Below are 17,744 nucleotides of genomic sequence, written 5' to 3' on the forward strand. Positions count from 1 at the left end.
CCTTTCCCAACACCTACAATGTTACGATAGGCACAACTTGCCAGCACTGAGCCAGGTGGGGCAAAGAAAAGAGTGTAGTGTGAGTCCCCGTGGGGCAGACAGCATAGCCGCGGGATCACAATAGGAGGCAGACACAGTCAGAAACAGCTCACGGCCCTGCTGTTAATTTATGGTGGCCTCTGGCCCCTAGCTGGATTCATTTTATCCAGTGAGGGAGGAAGACTGCAGAAGATAACTCAAAAAAAAAAAAAAAAAAAAAAGACTATCTGCAATCTGAAAGCACTGTTTATAAACTAAAAAGCCCAGAAGCCAGGCCATGGTGGTGCACGCCTTTAATCCCAACACTCAGGAGGCAAAGGCAGCAGAATCTCTGTGAGTTCGAGGCCAGCCTGGTCTACAAAGCAAGTTCCAGGACAGCCAGGGCTACATAGAAAAATGTTGTTCCCCCAAAACAAACAAACAACCTTTACAGACCATGTAAAGGATGATGGGTAACACACATGACTATCCTTGAATATTGAATTTCCTTTCTGAGTGAAGAGAATGTTCTAGAATTAGGTAGATCTGGTGAGTCACACTATAAATGCACTAAATGCAACACAACTGCTCACTTTAAAATGGTGAATTGTGTGTGGGTGTGCACACATCCTTGAGTGCACAGGGGGAGTGCACAGGAGGAGGCTAGAGGTTAACATCATGTCTTAACAGTCTCTTTTTTTTTTTTTTTTTTTTTTTGTAGCTAGGAGTGAGTGTTTGCCTGCATTATGTCTTTACACCAGGTATGTGCTAGTGCCCATGGATGCCAGAAGAGGGCATCAGCTGCCCTGGCACTGGAGTTACAGACTGTTGTGAGCTGCCATGTGGGTGCTGGGAATCACATGCTGGTCCTCTTAAGAGCAGACAGTGCTCTCAAGTGCTGAGCCATCTCTCCAGCCCCTGTCGTCCTATTTTGGGGAAGCCAGAGCTTACGGGTTGGCTAAACTGGCTGGATGACAGGCGTCAGGGTCCTCCTGTCTCCATCTCCCTAGTGCTTGGACTACAGGGTGTACTGTAACACCCTAACTCAGACTCCCACACTTGTACACAAAGCACTGTGCCCACTGAGCCATCACCCTAGTCCCTAAAGTGGTGACTCATGCATATTTACCACAAAACAAGACTTCACAACTGTCATTCATAGAGCCTGCAGGGGACATGGGTTCTGCAGCTCCAAGGGACAAGTCCAAGGATAGACAAGCATCTGATTAAAGCTCCAGACACATAGAAATCCAGGCTTAGGCAGGTAGGTCTGACTTTAATGGGGTAGGTAGCAGCAGACAACAGCCAGTGATGTGCTGGTGCAGGCTGCGTGCAAGTTGCTGTGGGCCCTGAACACTTCCCTCAGGCCCACAGCCAACCAACACTACCCACAAAGACACTAGGTGGTATGACGGGTTGCCAGAGGGGCCAAGTGGCTAGGTTCAAATCCCACTTGGCCACCTGTTTCTTAAATGGCTGACGGCAGCAGTGGACTAAGTAACCTTGCTTTTCCATCTGATCGTCCTGTGGGTTATGTTAAGAACTCATGAACAGAGCAGGTACTGAGTCAAGGCCTCGGCGCTCCCCTGCCTGCACTGCAGCAACTCCAGGCTTACCTTGCCACCGAGGGTCCTCACCCAGGATCTTCTCGATCATGGCCTGGCTGGCCAAGACCCCAGGCTGCAGATCAGGCACACCATCCCCACCACTGAGCTGGCCATTCTGCAGGGCTTCCTGGGCCTGAAGCTCCCTGCAACCAACAACACAGCAGTTATAGCCTGGGGGTGGGGCAAGCCAGCAGAGCCGCTGCTCCAGAGCCACTTGGCCGGTCACTTCACAGGCACTACCAGACCGCAGCAGCAGCAGCAGGCCCAGCAGCCTTGTCTTCGGACACCAGTTCTATCTCAAACTGCCATTTCGAGAGCTGGTTCATTTAAAGAGGATCTGCCTCAACTCCCCACCCTCTTGCCTATTTTAGACAGTTTTGTTGTGGCACTCCTGTCCTGGAACTTGCTGTGTAGACCAGGCTGTCCTGACACTTAGGAGATCCACCTGCCACACCTGGTTTTTGTTTTGTTTTGTTTTTTTGAGGCAGAAAGGAGCTCACTCTGTGCTAGCCCAGAATGTCCTAATACTTACTACGTCACCATGTATCACAGACCAGGCCTGAGCTCCTGGCAGTCTGAGCCTGCCTCAGCCTCCCAAGTGTTAGGATACTATAGGTTTGAGCTCAGGAAGGGTCTGCTTTCCACAGCAGCTGGGCACACATGGGGTTCATTTGTTTAGACCAGAGGTTCTCAACCTGCAGGTCGAGGCCCCTTTGGCAAACCTTTATCTCCAAAAACATTTATATTACAACTCGTAACAGTAGCAAAATTATAGTTATGAAGGAGCAATAAAAATAACTTTATGGAAGCCTGGCGGTATCGGCGCACGCCTTTAATCCCAGAACTCGGGAGGCAGAGGCAGGCGGATCTCTGTGAGTTTGAGGTCAGCCTGGTCTACAAAATGAGTCCAGGACAACCAAGGCTACACAGAGAAATCCTGTCTCGAAAAACCAAGGGGGGGGGGGGGAAAACTTTATGGCTGGAGGTCACAACAGGAGAAAACTCTATTAGAAAGGTAGTGAAGCACTGATCTAGACAGAAAGTGTTACACCTTTGTTCCTGTTTGTGGCTCACAGTGTATAAGTTAACCCTGAGAACAGATGGGGGAGCCTAGTCAGTAGAGTGCTTGCCCAGCATGCATGAGACCCCAGGTTGATCCCATACACAAAACCGGGTATGGTGGCAAACTCTGTATTTTTCTTTTCTTTTCTTTCTTTTCTCATTCATTCATTCATTCATTTATTTATTTATTTATTTTTGGTTATTCCAAGACAGGGTTTCTCTGTGTTACCTTGGCTGTCCTGGACTCACTTTGATTGATTGATTGATTTTTAGTTATTCAAAGACAGGGTTTCTCTGTGTTACCTTGGCTGTCCTGGACTCACTTTGATTGATTGATTGATTTTTAGTTATTCAAAGACAGGGTTTCTCTGTGTTACCTTGGCTGTCCTGGACTCACTTTGTAGACCAGGCTGGCCTCGAACTCACAATGATTCGCCTGCCTCTGCCTCCTGAGTGCTGGGATTAAAAGCGAACCTTTTTAATCTTAGTACTCAAGAAGGACAGATAGTTTGAGTCCAGTGTGGGATACACAGGAGATCTTGTCCCCAAAACAGTAACTCATTAAAACTGGGGCTCAGAAAGAGATGCTTTCAAACAATAATGCCAGAAGGAGCAATGGGGCCTGCTGGTCCCTAGGAAAGCACCAACTCACCTGATGTCACACACAGGCGGCCGGAGGTCCAGGGGCCCATGTGCGAAGGCACAGTGCGGCCCGTTCTTCACACAGTGGCCCCGTGCATCGGTCTCATGAATACACGTGCCTGTCTTGTAGTAGCGCAGGTGGTACTTGCGCTCCGTGTCCCCAGTCGTTCGATGTAGGTAGGGGCATCTGGGAAGCAGAAGGATGAGCACGCTGACGAGTTCTTGTGGACTTAGCTGACCCTGAGCTCCACCTGCCTCCTGCTGGCCCTTGAGGGGTGGCCATGTCCACATTCCTGCACACCTGGGTGCTCTGCTCTGAATGACTATCTGTCCCAAACTACACACACAGACAGAGACACACACAGACACAGACACAGACAGACAGACACACACACACACACACACACCCCCAAGCACTCAGACCAAATCTGATAACATAGCAGAAAAACACTGATTTCCAGGAAGGGCGTCCTCTTTAGCTACTGCTTTGGTTGCCTTCATCTCAGAATCATTTGCTTGCCAACATGGTATGCTTTGGGGTGCACTATCTTCCCATATTTTACAGCATGCTCTGCCACTGGTACTGGTCAGTTTCTTGTCAACTTGACACAAGCCACAGTCATGTGGGACAGAGAACGCTAACTGATAAATTCCTCCATCAGACTGACCTGTAGACAAACCTCCGGGGCTTTCCCCCCCCCCCCCCCATTGATAATTGATATGGGAGGTGCCAACCCTGGTCAGGTGGTCCTGGATTGCATGAGAAAGCAAACTGGGCCAGATGGTGGTGGTGCACACCTTTATCCAGCACTCCGGAGGCAGAGGCGAGTGGCTCTCTCAGTCTGAGGCCAGTCTGGTCTATAGAGTGAGTGCAGGACAGCCAGGGCTACACAGAGAAACCCTGTCTCAAAACAATAATAACAAAAAGCAAAATTGAACAAGCCACAGAGAACAGTATCTTTTGGGTTTTGTTTGTTTGTTTGTTTGTTTGAGACAGGATTTCTCCGTGTGACTTTGGCTATCCTGGACTAGCTTTGTAGGCCTGCCTCTGCCTCCCGAGTGCTAGGATTAAAGGCGTGCATTACCACTGCCTGATGAGAAAGCAATATCCTTTTTTTCTTTTTTAAAAGATTTGTTATTTATTTACTATGTATACAGTGCTCTGCCTGCATGTACACCTGCAGGCCAGAAGAGGGCATCAGATCACATAGATGGTTGTGAGCCACCATGTGGTTTCTGGGAATTGAACTCAGGACCTCTGGAGGAGTAGTCAGTGCCCTTAACCTCTGAGCCATCTCTCCAGCCCCCAAGGAAGCAATACCTTAAGCAGAGTTTTTCTAGGGTGTCTGCTTCAGTTTCTGCCTCAAAATCTGTCAGTGATGGATTGTGATGTAAAGTGTGAGCCAAATTAACCCTTTCTCCTCCAAATTGATCACAGCAAGAGGAAAGCTGACTAAGGCTGACTAACCCTTAGTTGTTAGGACAAAATCCATGACATCAGAGAAAGACAGCAATTTTCTGTTTTTTCTAGACACGGTTTCTCTGTGCAGTCCTGGAACTTGTTCTGTAGACTAGGCTGGCCGCAAACTCAGAGATCCACTCGCCTCTGGGATTAAAGGTGTGTACCACCATACCTGCCTTCTTTACTGATTTTTATTTTAGTTACTTTTTAACATATTGTTGAGGCAACTTTAAGTCAGTGGTTTACTTTTTTTCCTGGAAGTACTGGGAACTGAACCCAGGACTGTGTTCATGGTAGGCAAATGCTCTACCACTCAACTACAGCTCCTGCCTCCTTTACTGATTTTAAAACAAACATATCTCCCCAGGACAGAATTAATGTGATTACAAATAAACATTAAAGGGCCATCATACAAAGAGTCTGGAATGACAGGAGGCAAAGCAACTGCCAAAGCTGTGCCCACCTCTTCTCTCAAACTGAGAGGTAAAGTTTCCTGCCTAGTTTGAATTTTGAGACAATACACACCAGCACGTATGACAGGCTGGCCTCACACTTGCTATGCATCCCAAGCTGGCCTTGAACTCTTAACTCTATCTCTACCTCTCAAGTACCAGAATTACAGACGTATGCCACTATTCCTGGCCTTTACCTATTTTTTTTTTTTTAAGTAAAATTTTAAGTTTTTACCTTTAAAAAAAAAATACTTTATTACATTGTTTATCTTGTGTATGTGTCCAACATCCCCAGGAGTCTGTTCTTCCTAGGACTTAATTCAGGATGTTGTTTCACCTCAGGCACCTTTATCTAAGCCATTTCATCAGTCCTGAATTTGATTTGCTTTTTTGTTGTTGCTGTTGTTGTTGTTTTGAAACAGGGCCTCTCTGTGAGGCCATGACTGTCCTGGACTTGCTTTGTAGACCAGGCTGGCCTTGAACTCACAGTACTCCACCTGCCTCTGCCTCCCAAGTGCTGAGATTAAAGGCATGTTCCGCCACTGCCGGGCCAGTCCTCAATTTGAAAAACATTTTTTTGGCCAGGAACTCACTATGTAGCTCTGACTGGCTTGGGACGTCTATGTAAACTGGGCTGGCCTCAAACTCAGCTCTTCCTGCCTCTGTCTCCCGAGTACTGGGATTAAAGGTGTGTGCCACCACTCTCAGACTGAATAAATTTGTAAAAAATTTTTATTTATCTTTATTTTATGTGCATTGGTGTTTTATGAAAGTGTCAGATCTTGGAGTTACAGACAGTTCTGAGCTGTCATGTGGGTGCTGGGATTTGACCCTGGAACCTCTGGAAGAGCAGTCAGTGCCCTTAACTGCTGAGCCATCTTTCCAGCCCCAAACAAAATTGTTTTTGTTTTTTATAGTTTTAGGTTTTTGTTTTGGTTTGGTTTTTGGGGGGTTTGTTTTGTTTTTGTTGTTGTTGTTGTTTTGAGACAGGGTCTCTCTATGTAGCCTTGGCTGTCCTGGACTCACTTTGTAGACCAGGCTGTCCCCAAACTCACAGAGATTTGCCTGCCTCTGCCTCTTGGAGCTGGGATTACAGGAGTGCGCCACCATGCCTGGCCTGAATAAAATTCTTAAATGCCCATTCCTGTCATGTACACAAGGTAGGGGTGGCCTCTGAGCCCACATCCTGGTGTTTTCAAGGACACCAGGAATGAGGAAAAGGCAATCACAGTAGACAGACAGCTACAGACCTGGTCAGAAGTGCCAAGGCAGGACCTGGCAAAGAGAGATAGGGCCGTGCCACAACAGGCCAAGGCCATATACTCCCACAAGAGTCATGAACAACCCAGAGAAACGGGGAAGAGAGCAGAGAGGCCTCGTACTGTGTGCAAGGGGGAGGGGGATGATAACAGGACTACAGGAAGCCCGCGCCTCCACTTACAGCCCACATCACCTCTGCAGTCACCAGGCAGGGATGTCTCCAGTGCTGTCATTGTAAGGTGGGAATCCAGAGGCACAGGGAGAGAGGGCCCCACACTGCAGAGACGGCTGAGCCACCCTTGTCCATCCTCCCAGTTTTACACTGAAATCTATGACTATCCCCATGAGGTTTGCTCTGACGTGTGCTGAGGGGCACCTGGATTCTCTGCTCCAGGACCATTGCCATGGCAACCAGAGCACTGCCTGAGATTTCTTGCAGGGCAGCTGCACTCCCACTGCCTGGCACTCTTTTCTGCTTGGCCAGGCAGCCACTGCCCACTACTCCATGACCTCACAAGTTGAACTTAGACCAAATGGAAATAAAATGCCTTGATAATGGGCAGGTCTCCATCCCAGCACTTGGGAGGTAGAGACTGGATGACTTCAAGTTCAAAGCCTATCTGATTTACGTATGTAATTCAATGTAATTAATTAAATAATAAAATTCAAAAGCTAACTGGCTTTTGACATGTAGAAGGTGTGTCTCAAAAGAGACCTTCAGCCTGGTCTACAAAGTGAGTCCAGGACAGCCAGGGCTACACAGAGAAAACCTGTCTCGAAAAAAAACCAAACAAACCAAATAAATCAAAAGAGATCTTTAACGCCAGGCGGTGGTGGCGCACGCCTTTAATCCCAGCACTCGGGAGGCTGAGGTAGTCGGATCGCTGTGAGTTCGAGGCCAGCCTGGTCTACAAAGCGAGTCTAGGACAGCTAAGGCTACACAGAGAAACCTTGTCTCGAAAAACCAAAAAAAGAAAAAAAAAAAAAGAGAGAGATCTTTAGGGGTTACTGCACATAAAGACACAGGGACTTTAGACTACCCAAACAGTCCTTCCAGAAACATCCTCCAAGAGATTTCAGCTTGAAAGAAGCAATTTACTGACAATAGCCTTATTTTATGTTGATGTGTCTGTCCACTAAGCTGAGTCCACAGCTCCATCTTTCAGGATCTGCCTCTTGTCACCTCTTCTGTCCCCTGCTCTTGCTGGGCTCAGAGGCAAGAGCCTGTTAGTCGTGGAAGCACTTGTTCACGTGTCCCTTGCAAATCTCAGCTCAGTACTCTGATTATAATTCTACTAACCTGAGTATTCTGGAGCCACCAAAGAGCATGTGTTCTCCAACATGCTCTTACACTGCTCCTACAGGTGGTCCAGCCACCAGGGCTGCTCTTGCTTCTATTCGCGGCAAAGGCCTGGCAGTGCGCACCCATCCTACAGTTCAGCTTTCACTTACCTAGGCCTCGCAGGCAGGCATTTATTTATTTATTTATTTATTTACTTATTTATTTATTTTGAGACAGGGTCTCACTACGTAGGCTTGGCTGTCCTGGACTTTGTTAGGCTGGCCTCGAACTCACAGAGATATCTGCCTTCCTTTAGCTCCCGAATGCTGGGATTAAAGATGTGCACCATCAATTAGTCTCCCACAAGTCTAGATATGAAACACTTCGAAAGGGTCTTTCCACACGGCATAGTATATAAGAATTATGTGATACACACCACAGCCATCGGAACAAAGGCATGAGGCTCTAAGTCTTAGCAATAGACGAACAAGGGCTGGAGAGATGGCTCAGATGTTAAGAGCACTGACTGCTTTTCTAGAGGTTCTGAGTTCAATTCCCAGCAACCACATGGTGGCTCACAGCCATCTATAATGTGATCTGATGCCCTCTTCTGGACTGCAGGTGTACATGCAGGCAGAGCACTGTACACATAATAATATTTTTTTGTAAAAAAATTAACGAGTCCGGTTTTTTAGTATAAACAAGACAAATTGAAGCTTTTGGCCAGTTACAGCAGCAGGGACAGTGCCCCAGTCAGACAACAGTCGACACGCAGTGTGGGGGTGTGTGTAGGGGGAGATAGGGCCATGCTCCTGGCTCCCTAGAAGGAGCCTGCCATAGTTCAGGAAGCCATACTCAAAGCACCTGACTTACCAAAGTGATGTGCACCTGATCCCACGGAGGCCCCACACCTGGCCTCACATCAGAATGGGAACTCCTGTCCTGCGTGCCAGTCCCATTTTTCTCCCCAGAAACTACCTCGAAGAGAGGTACTGAGCGTGGTGGCACATGACTTGCATCCAAGTGCTTCAGAAGCAGAGAGATAGGATAAGCAGATCTCTGAGTTTGAAGTCAAAGACACATAGTAAGACCCTGCCTCGAGGAAACTGGGGTGGGGTGGGGTGAGGAGCCAGGACACAGACAGACAGACAGACAGACAGACAGACAGCAACTGACTCTGCTTGCAACCCCAGGGGCACCTGTGTTGGAGGTCACAGCAGGTGGACTGCAAGCCCACATCACCTGCCCTAGATGCTTCGTAGTGGGCTTGGAAGATAAATCCATCTCTAGCTGGTGAGCCGGGCAACCTAAGCGGGTCACGTGAAGCCTAAAGGCCAATTGCAGTGGGGGCCAGGCCCACCACACATGACCCAGAGTGACCAATCAAGGCCAATGCTGGAAAAAGATAATGCACACCAGAACAGAAGGCAAGCTGTCAGCCAGGACGGGAGACAAGCCTCAGTGAAGTGTTTGGTAGTAGTAGTTACCAAAGGACAGGCTGGATGGGGGTCACAGGAGGAGGCGGCACACCCACTGTGGTGGTTTAAATGTAACTGGCCCCCAAAGGTACATAGGGAGAGGCGCTGTTGGGAGGTGTGGCCTTGCTGGAGGAAGTGTGTCACTGTGGGGGGCAGGCTTTGAGGTCTCCCATGCTGCTCAAGCTACATACAGTCTCCTTCTCCAGCACCATGTCTGCCTGCACGCTGCCAGGTTTCCTGCCATGACAACAGCTGAACCCCTGAAACTGTAAGGCAGCCCCAGTTAAATGTGTCCCTTTATAAGAGCTGTTGTGACCATGGTGTCTCTTCACAGCAATGAAACCCTAAGTAAGACACCCACCAACCAGGACAGAGTGTAGCAGGCATCTTAATGATAAGACTTTGACAGCAAGCTTTCCCGAGGTGTGCATGTCCACACGGGACAAGTAGGAGGACTCTACAGGGAGAGATGACAAGAGGGAATGGAGGAAGGTGCTCAGTGAGGTCAGGGACGGAAGAGGGCTACGGAGACACGCCGGCAGAGCTGCCCGTCTAGAGGTGCCCACCCTCCTGCAACACGCCCGAAGCCCAGGGATGGGCCCAGCCAGCAGCAAGACTAACTGGATGCTCATTTTACCACACACTGGCTAGAAATGGTGCTGTTTTAAACTAATGGATTTGTGGGCCTGGGCATGTGGCTCAGAGGTAAAGTCTAGCTTTCCTGATGACCTGGGTTCTAACTCCAGCACTATAATGAATAAATGTTTATTAATTGTTTGATAGTACTATGCCAAAAATAAAGAATTTCAAGACCCTGAAGTGAAGGGAAAGCCCCACCGCCATTGCTCTGGAAGGTACTAGCCAACTTACAGTTTCCATGGCAACCCTGCATGAACCAGAATATGCAATTCAATAGGAAAAGCTCCAGCCATTGGAGCAATGAGGAGGTCCTTCTCAGTAATTACTAAGCAGAGATTCCCAATAGAGGCAGCCTGCTGACCGCCTCCTGGAGGGCAAATCATCCCAACAAAAACCTTTCCGAAGACGAAGCACACATGCACACAGAACACAAACTGAGCAGCAGGCAGGCATCTGGATAAGCCCCATTCAGTTTTCCTAATGATAAACTGCTCCCTCTCCCTCCTAAGCCTGAGTTAGCTAACACGTCTAACAAGTGCACGTGGTTCTTTTTTTTTTTTTTTTTTAAAGAGATCTATTTATTTATTATGTATACAGTGTTCTGTCTACATGTACGCCTGCATGCCAGAAGAGGGCATCAGATCACATTATAGATGCTTGTTAGTCACCATGTGGTTGCTAGGAGTTGAACTCAGGACCTCTGGAAGAACAGACAGTGCTCTTAACGTCTAAACCATCTCTCCAGCCCCCATGCACGTGGTTCATTACCATTTGCGCACAGCTAAGGAGGGACACCCAAAGGTCACAGCACACTTCACTCTTGTGAGAACGGACACCCTGTGGATGCCCAGCAGTGACAGACTCCCAACACCAGGTTTCAGAACTGCAAACTGCCCAAGGCGTTTTTGTTTTGTTTTGTTCTTTTTAGGTTCATTTTATTGTATGTGTATGAGTGTCTTGCCTGCATGTTTATGTGTGTAATATGTGTGTGCACCTGGCACCTGCAGACTTCAGAGGAGTGTCAAGATTGCCAGGACCTGGAGTCCTAGGTAGGTCGTGAGCTGCTATGGATGCTGGGAGCTGAGCCCAGGTCGTCTGGGAGAGCAAGTGCTCTTAACCACTGAGCCAATCCTTCGGCCCAAGACATGCTTTCTTTTTACAAATCAAAATGATCACTGGTGAACACTAGGAGATCTCCTCAGGCCATGCTCTGGGACCAGGTCAGCCAAGGCTGACTCCTGTACTCCTGCTCCAAGCTCAGGGAGCAGTGGCTCCAAGGTAACCAAGAGATCATGGAAAAGCAGGAACTGAGCCCAGGTCTTAGCCAGACAGTCAGCTGTCTTCTAAGGACATATTCAAAGGGGTCAGTTCAAGAGGATGTAAGCAGCACAGCTTTGGTAGATTAAATACCACAAGTGGTTGTACGCCTTTAATCCTAGCACTCAGGAGGCAGAAGAGGGAGCTCTGTGAGTTCAAAGCCAGCCTGGTCTGCATAGTGAGCTCCAGAGTAGCTAAGACTACATAAAGATTATGTCTAATATATATCTATATGTACGTACATATTATATGGATTTAGTACATGTGCAAGCATGCCATGTGCCAACGCACATGAACAGGAGTCAGAGGATAATTTGTAAGAGTTTTCTCCTTCCATTCTGTGACTCCCAGGAATAAAATTTAAGTCATCAAGCTTGGCAGCCAAGTGCTTTTACCCACTGAGCCATATTGCTGGCTCTAGAACAACACTGTAACTGAAGCTCAGCAGGCTCCACTATTTATATGTGGGGCCCTCAAGCTACATTAACAGCAGCTCTATATCCACTAAAAACCCTGCTGTCAGGGGCTGGAGAGACGGCTCAGCAATTAAGAGCATGCACTGCTTTTACAGAGGATCCAAGTTGAGCTTTCCAGAATTCATACTGGATAACTCACAACCATCGAGTTCCAGGCATCTCTGGTCTTTGTGGGCACCTGAACACTCATGGGCACATAGCCATACCCACACATACACATACATACACATATGTGCAAGAATACACACACACACACACATACACTATTAAAAATTAATAATACAAGCTGGGCAGTGGTGGCGCACACCTTTAATCCTAGTACTCGGGAGGCAGAGGCAGGCGGATCTCTAAGTTCGAAGCCAGCCTGTTCTACAACCTGAATTTCAGGACAGCCAGGGCTACACAGAGAAATCCTGCTCTCGAAACAAAAACAAAAATAAAAACAGTGAGTGGTTAGCATTTATAAGAGTGCAGTGGTGCACGCCTGTAATCTCAGCACTCAGGGAGGCACAGGCAGGCAGATCACTGTGAGTTCGAGGCCAGCCTGGTCTACAAAGTGAGTTCAGGCCACCTAAGGCCTGTCTCTAAAAACCAAACCAAACCCAAAACCTAAACCAAACTCCCTGGCCTCAGAATTTCTGAAAAATAAAGGAAAAAAGGTCTTAGAAAGTTTCTCCATGTTTGACAGAGTGGGATGTTTAATGGGGTTTTCTTGAACCACTAGCTCCCAATTAATGGCACAGAAAAAAAAATTTTTTTTCTAAGACACGGTTTCTCTGTGTAGCCTTGGCTGTCCTAGACCTGCTTTGTAGACCAGGCTGGCCTCAAACTCACAGAGATCCACCTGCCTCTGCCTCCCTGAGTACTGGGATTACAAGTGTGTGCACTGGCACCTAGCTTGACCCAGAGACCTTCTATTACTTATGAAAGCTTGGCCTTAGCTTAGGCTTGTTCCCAACTAGCTTATAACTTAAGTTCATCACTTATAAAATCTACATCTGCCACGTGGTGGCACCTGTTTCTTCCTCTCTGATTCTGACTGGTGAATCTCATGCCTTTGATTATTTCCTAGAGTTCCTCTCTCTGTCCAGATGTCCGTCTTATCCTCTCCTGCCTCAGGTACTGGCTTTCAACTTTTTATAAACCAAGCAGAAGGTGTTAGGAGTGCTTACAAAATATGGTGCAGCCATAAGAGTAACAATACCAAAGTCTGGCCTGTATCAGATCTCAGCATTTGAATATACAAAGACAATCTTTATACAGCGCACAAAAACATCATCTTAACAAAAATGCATCTTTATAAAGGAAAGGCCACAGACCAGAGAGGGGGGCTCATCAAGTGAAAGCATTGCAGCTAAGCCTAATGACCTAAGATCAATTCCAAAAACCACACTGTGAAAAAAGAGAATAGACTCTCTCTAGTTGTCCTTTGACCTCCACATGTGTACCTATGCAGCTGCGTGCACACAAAGACACACATGGGGGGGGGGGGGAGGAGAAAAAAGAAAAAAAAAAACAAACAAAGATGGGCCTGGAAAGATGGCTCAGTGGTTAAGAACACCACACTGTCTGCATGACAGTTCCCATACCATCCATCTCTGGTCTCTCCAAACTGCTACACACCATTTACCACACTTACTCTCTCCAGGCTCTCATATTCATATCCCTCAGAATCCTAGACTACACCCCTCTCAGTGCCACGTGAGGCAGGATGTGACCAACTGGTGAAGACCACGCCCACAGGAGGCAATTATCAGCTGTGGACATACTAAAGCCCAAACTAAAATCCTACGCTTGGGATTAAAACAAAAACATACTTACATAACTTGAGTTTACAAAGAAACCGAAACTTTCATTACAGTCTGCAGCTCCAGTTCCATGGGATTTGACACCCTCACACAGACACACATGCCGGCAAAACACCAATGCAAATAAGAGAACAAAAAAAAAAAGAAAGAAAGAAAGAAAGAAAAGAAAAATAAAGGAAGGGCACAATGTGATAAGACCTATAGGAGGATGAGGCAGGAGGGTCAGAGTTGAAGGTCAGCCTATACTATACAGAAAATTCTTATATATATATATATATATATATCAGGCAGTGGTGGCTTATGCCCTTAATGCCAGCACTTGGGAGGCAGAGGCAGGTGAAGCTCCAAGCTTGAGGCCAGCCTGGTCTACAGAGTGAATTATTCCAGGACAGCCAGGGCTACACAGAGAAACCCAAGTGGAAGAGGGCTTCTCTCCCTAGTAACATATATATGAAAATACCTACACTTCCCCCATTAAAAACAAACAAACAAACCAACCAGCACCACAATTTTGTATGACTATTATGACAATTTCACAGGTACCAGATCCCTCCAAAGTGTCAAGAGACCAGGCCTTCAAGACAGAGACTACTGCACTCCAGAAGCAGAAGCAGGCAGATCTCTGTGAGTTTGAGGCCAGCCTGGTCTACAGAGTGAGTTCCAGGACAGCCAGGGCTACACAGAGAAACCCTGTCATGGGGGAAAGGAGGAGGTGGGGAAGACTGCTACCTCCCCTCTGGGCAGGAAGCAACTACCCCCTGGATCCCCAAACTGCCCAAAGGAAAACCTTAACACCTCCTGATGCTATGCTCCACCTCCCTCTGGACACGAAGTCTAACTTGGACTTTCTCTGTCTTCACATTTCAAAATGAAGACATTTGAGGCTAGAGAGATACTTCAGCCAGTAAAGAGACTTGCCTTGAGAGCAGAGACCTGAGTTTGATCTCCAGAACCCTCATAAAAACAAAAACAAAAACCTGGCCACAGCGATACACACGTGTAATCCCAGTGCTAGGAGTAGAGACAGGTGATCCTGGCGCTTGCTGGCACGCCAGGCCACCTGGCCTACTCGACCAGCTCCAGGCCTGTTAGAGACCCTATTTTAAAATAGGTTAGGAGCAACACATGAGGTTAACCAATGAACTCTAAGAACATAAGAATATAAGCACCTCCCAGGCAGTGGTGGCACACGCCTTTAATCCCAGCACTCGGGAGGCAGAGGTAGGCAAATCACTTTTTTTTTTGAGGCCAGCCTGGTCTACAAAGCGAGTCCAGGACATCCAAGGCTACACAGAGAGACCCTGTCTCGAAAAACAAAACAAAACAAAAAGAATATGAGCACCCAAAGACACCCTGCACCTGCACACACAAGCACACGCATGCACACGCATGCACACAAATAAAGACATCTGTTCATAACACCATTAGGAAACTTGTAAAATATAAACCAACCCAAACAAAACCTTGACTTATTAAAATGTGAACGTGTTACATAAACGACAATGTGCAAATAAAACAACTTCCCTACTATTTTCATTTTTTTCAGAAGCAAATGAGCTAGGAGTGTGTCTCAGTGGTAGAGTATGTGCATATGTGCAAGGCCACCAGTGCCATTCCACATCCAGGACACTATTAATAATAAAAGGGTGGTGCACCCCTGTAATCCCAGCACTCAGGAGGCAGAGGCAGGTACATCTCTGTGAGTTTGAGGCCAGCCTGGTCTACAAAGTGAGTCCAGGACAGATAGGGTTACACTGAGAAACCCTGTCTTGAAAAACAAACAAAACAAAACAAAAAATAAATAACCCCACAGATAAGCAGCAAGGAAACATTCCACACTTACATGTGAGCAAGTACTAGACTGAAAAGTAATTGGTAACACAAAATTGTTTTAAATCAGGTATGTTTTAAATCAGGTAGTGCAAAACATAGGCCAATTTTAAAGTAGAGTGTTGGGTTAGGTGAATCAGCATCAGTTTGAATTACCAAAGATTTTATCCTACAATGTACATACATAGCCTACCAACACGGAACCCCTTTTACACACACACACACACACATATACACACACACACACACACACACTCTGTCTCTGTCTCTCCTGATCCCTGGACAGTAAAACTGAGGTTCCCTTCTACAGGTAGCAGGTGTTAAAAAGAACTAAGGAGACCAGCACAGTGGCATATACCTTTAATCCCAGCACACTGAGGAAGCCCAGACAGGTATCTCTGTGAGTTCGAGGCCAGTCTGGTCTACATAGTGTGTTCCAGGACAGCCCGAGCTACATAAGAGTCACCCTGCCTCAAAACAAAAACCAGAATCCTCACAAAAACCTGTTGACTAGAAAGTCAACGCCTGTCCTGGGAGGAGGCCGGCAGCCACCCACCGGAACCCCACTTACTCGTCGCCGTCGGGACACAGGCCGGTGGCCTCATCGTACTTGGAGCAGTATACGTCCGGGCTGTAGTTGAAAGTGCCATCGCGCCGTCGGAGCGGTCTGCGCCGGCGCTGATTTAGGAAATGCCAATGGAAACAGGTGAACGGCCTGTGCTGGCTGCACTTATGCTGCAAAAACAGGGAGCACTGCTCTGTCCTAAACTCCTTTAGATACCTAAAAAGACAAACAGCGTTGCGGGCCGCAGCCGCCACCGGCTGGAGGCCCCTGGGACGCGGAGGGGCAGGGTCCCAGGCGCGAAGCCCCCCCACCCCAAGTCCATCTGACTACCATGGCACGGAAGCCTCCCCTTTCTGAAGCACCCTGGGTGCCATTCCCCAATTCAGAGACCAGACAACTCCAGACAGCTAGACACACTCTCCGTTCCCTGACCCCCCCCCAATACCACTTCCCCAGTCCCCAGATAAGAGTCCCCGACACAGGCATAGACTTCCTCCTAGCGTTCTACCCCCAACTCAGACCCCAGAGAACTCTGTACAACTAGACTCCATTCTCCGCCCCCTTCCAGTCCCTGACCCCAGGCGCCATCTCTCAATCCTGAGTCCGGGTCTCTCCGACTCCCGCTCCACTGCCTTCACCGGTTCCAGATGGACCGCAAGCGCCACCCACCCACACCAGGCGCAACCCCTCTCCTGCGCCGCAGAAACGACCCCCCAAGCTCACAGCCCCGGCGTCCAGCCGAATCGAGGGGCGGCACCGCCCCCAAACCCAGAGGCCATCCCAGACCCCGGGCACCTCCTCTCAACCTCAGGCGGCCACTGCCCGCGTCCGGATGGCTACGCGTCCATCTCCAGCCCAGGCGCGGCCCTGAGCCCTAAACGCAGGCGCTGTTCCCAAGACTCCGGTCTGGCGCGCCGGGTCGCCGGAGCCCGAGAGCAAGCCCAGCCCCGAGGCCCGGGGCCACGGAAGACCCTGGGCGCCGCCACTCCAGCTTAGGCGGCGGCCCGCGCCAGGACGGCGTGACCCGCGAGGGCTGGCGGCGGGGGCGCGGGCGGGGCGCACCCTCAGCGGCGACACCCGGGCCCGGGGCGCGCGCGGGCCGCACCCATGCGCCGCTGCGCCCAGAAGGCCACGGACCGCAGCCCAGGCACTGACCTGTAGTGGGTTGGTTTCTCGGTCTGCGGGGGGGACCCGCTCAGCGCCGCCGCCGCCGCTTTCGAAACCGACGGCATTTTCAGTCAAAACAATGCAGCGCGCATGCGCCGCGCCGGGCGCCCCCGGATCTCCCCCCGCACCGAGCCCCCTGCGCCCCCCGCCGCGCCGGCCACACCTCCCGGCACGCCGTGCCGGCCACGCCCCCGTCGACCCCTCGCCCACGCGCGCTGTGCGGCGGAGGCGACGCGCAGAATCTGCCGGCCCCCCCACGGCACCAAGTTATAGGCGCAAAGCGGGACACGCCCGTTGGTGTAGAGTCCCGGTGTGAGCCTCTGGGTTCAGAGCCGCGAGCCGGTGTTGGGATGCGAGGGCTACTGTTGGACACAGGTTTCTTTCAGCTGGAAAAGGTCTGTAATTAGACTGTGGTGGTGGTCGCCCCTTTATTGAATTTGTGAATTTGAAGATGGACCGAGTGTGGATTCTCTGTTGAGCCGCTTTTTAAAATAAAGAGTAAAAAAGGCTGCCAGAGGAGCCCATAGGATAAAGGATGTAGTCAGAAATCAGAGTGAGCGGGATCCACTGGGTGCGGAACACGTGGGGGGCGGGGCTCAAGAGGTGCTAGTATTAACTAGGGAGAACCCAGGGCTAGCATTCACTAGTGTGTAACTTTGTGGTGTGAACCATCGTAAAT

At 49.0% G+C, this 17,744-nt stretch overlaps 1 protein-coding gene across 5 annotated transcripts in view; it reads right to left on the reverse strand.

Moving 5' to 3' along the window:
- UNKL (unk like zinc finger) overlaps nt 1-17,436 on the reverse strand; it is a 45,066-nt gene extending 27,630 nt beyond the window's left edge. For 3 of the 5 annotated variants that reach the window (XR_014775860.1, XM_084764193.1, XM_084764192.1), the window contains exons 1-4: nt 17,054-17,436; nt 15,905-16,114; nt 3,340-3,516; nt 1,635-1,768 (exon numbers count right to left, since the gene is read on the reverse strand). Coding sequence is in view for 4 of the 5 variants with exons in the window: in XM_084764193.1 (XP_084620319.1) it covers nt 1,635-1,768; nt 3,340-3,516; nt 15,905-16,114; nt 17,054-17,130 (598 nt within the window). In the remaining variant the exon portion in view is untranslated. The remainder of the gene's footprint in view (nt 1-1,634; nt 1,769-3,339; nt 3,517-15,904; nt 16,115-17,053) is intronic. The other 2 variants (XM_084764194.1, XM_084764195.1) reach the window with 2 other exon arrangements.
- Between the last annotated feature and the right edge of the window lie 308 nt (nt 17,437-17,744).

The sequence above is a fragment of the Acomys minous genome, assembly GCF_964271855.1.
Source record: "Acomys minous genome assembly, chromosome: 16".
NCBI lineage: Eukaryota > Metazoa > Chordata > Mammalia > Rodentia > Muridae > Acomys > Acomys minous.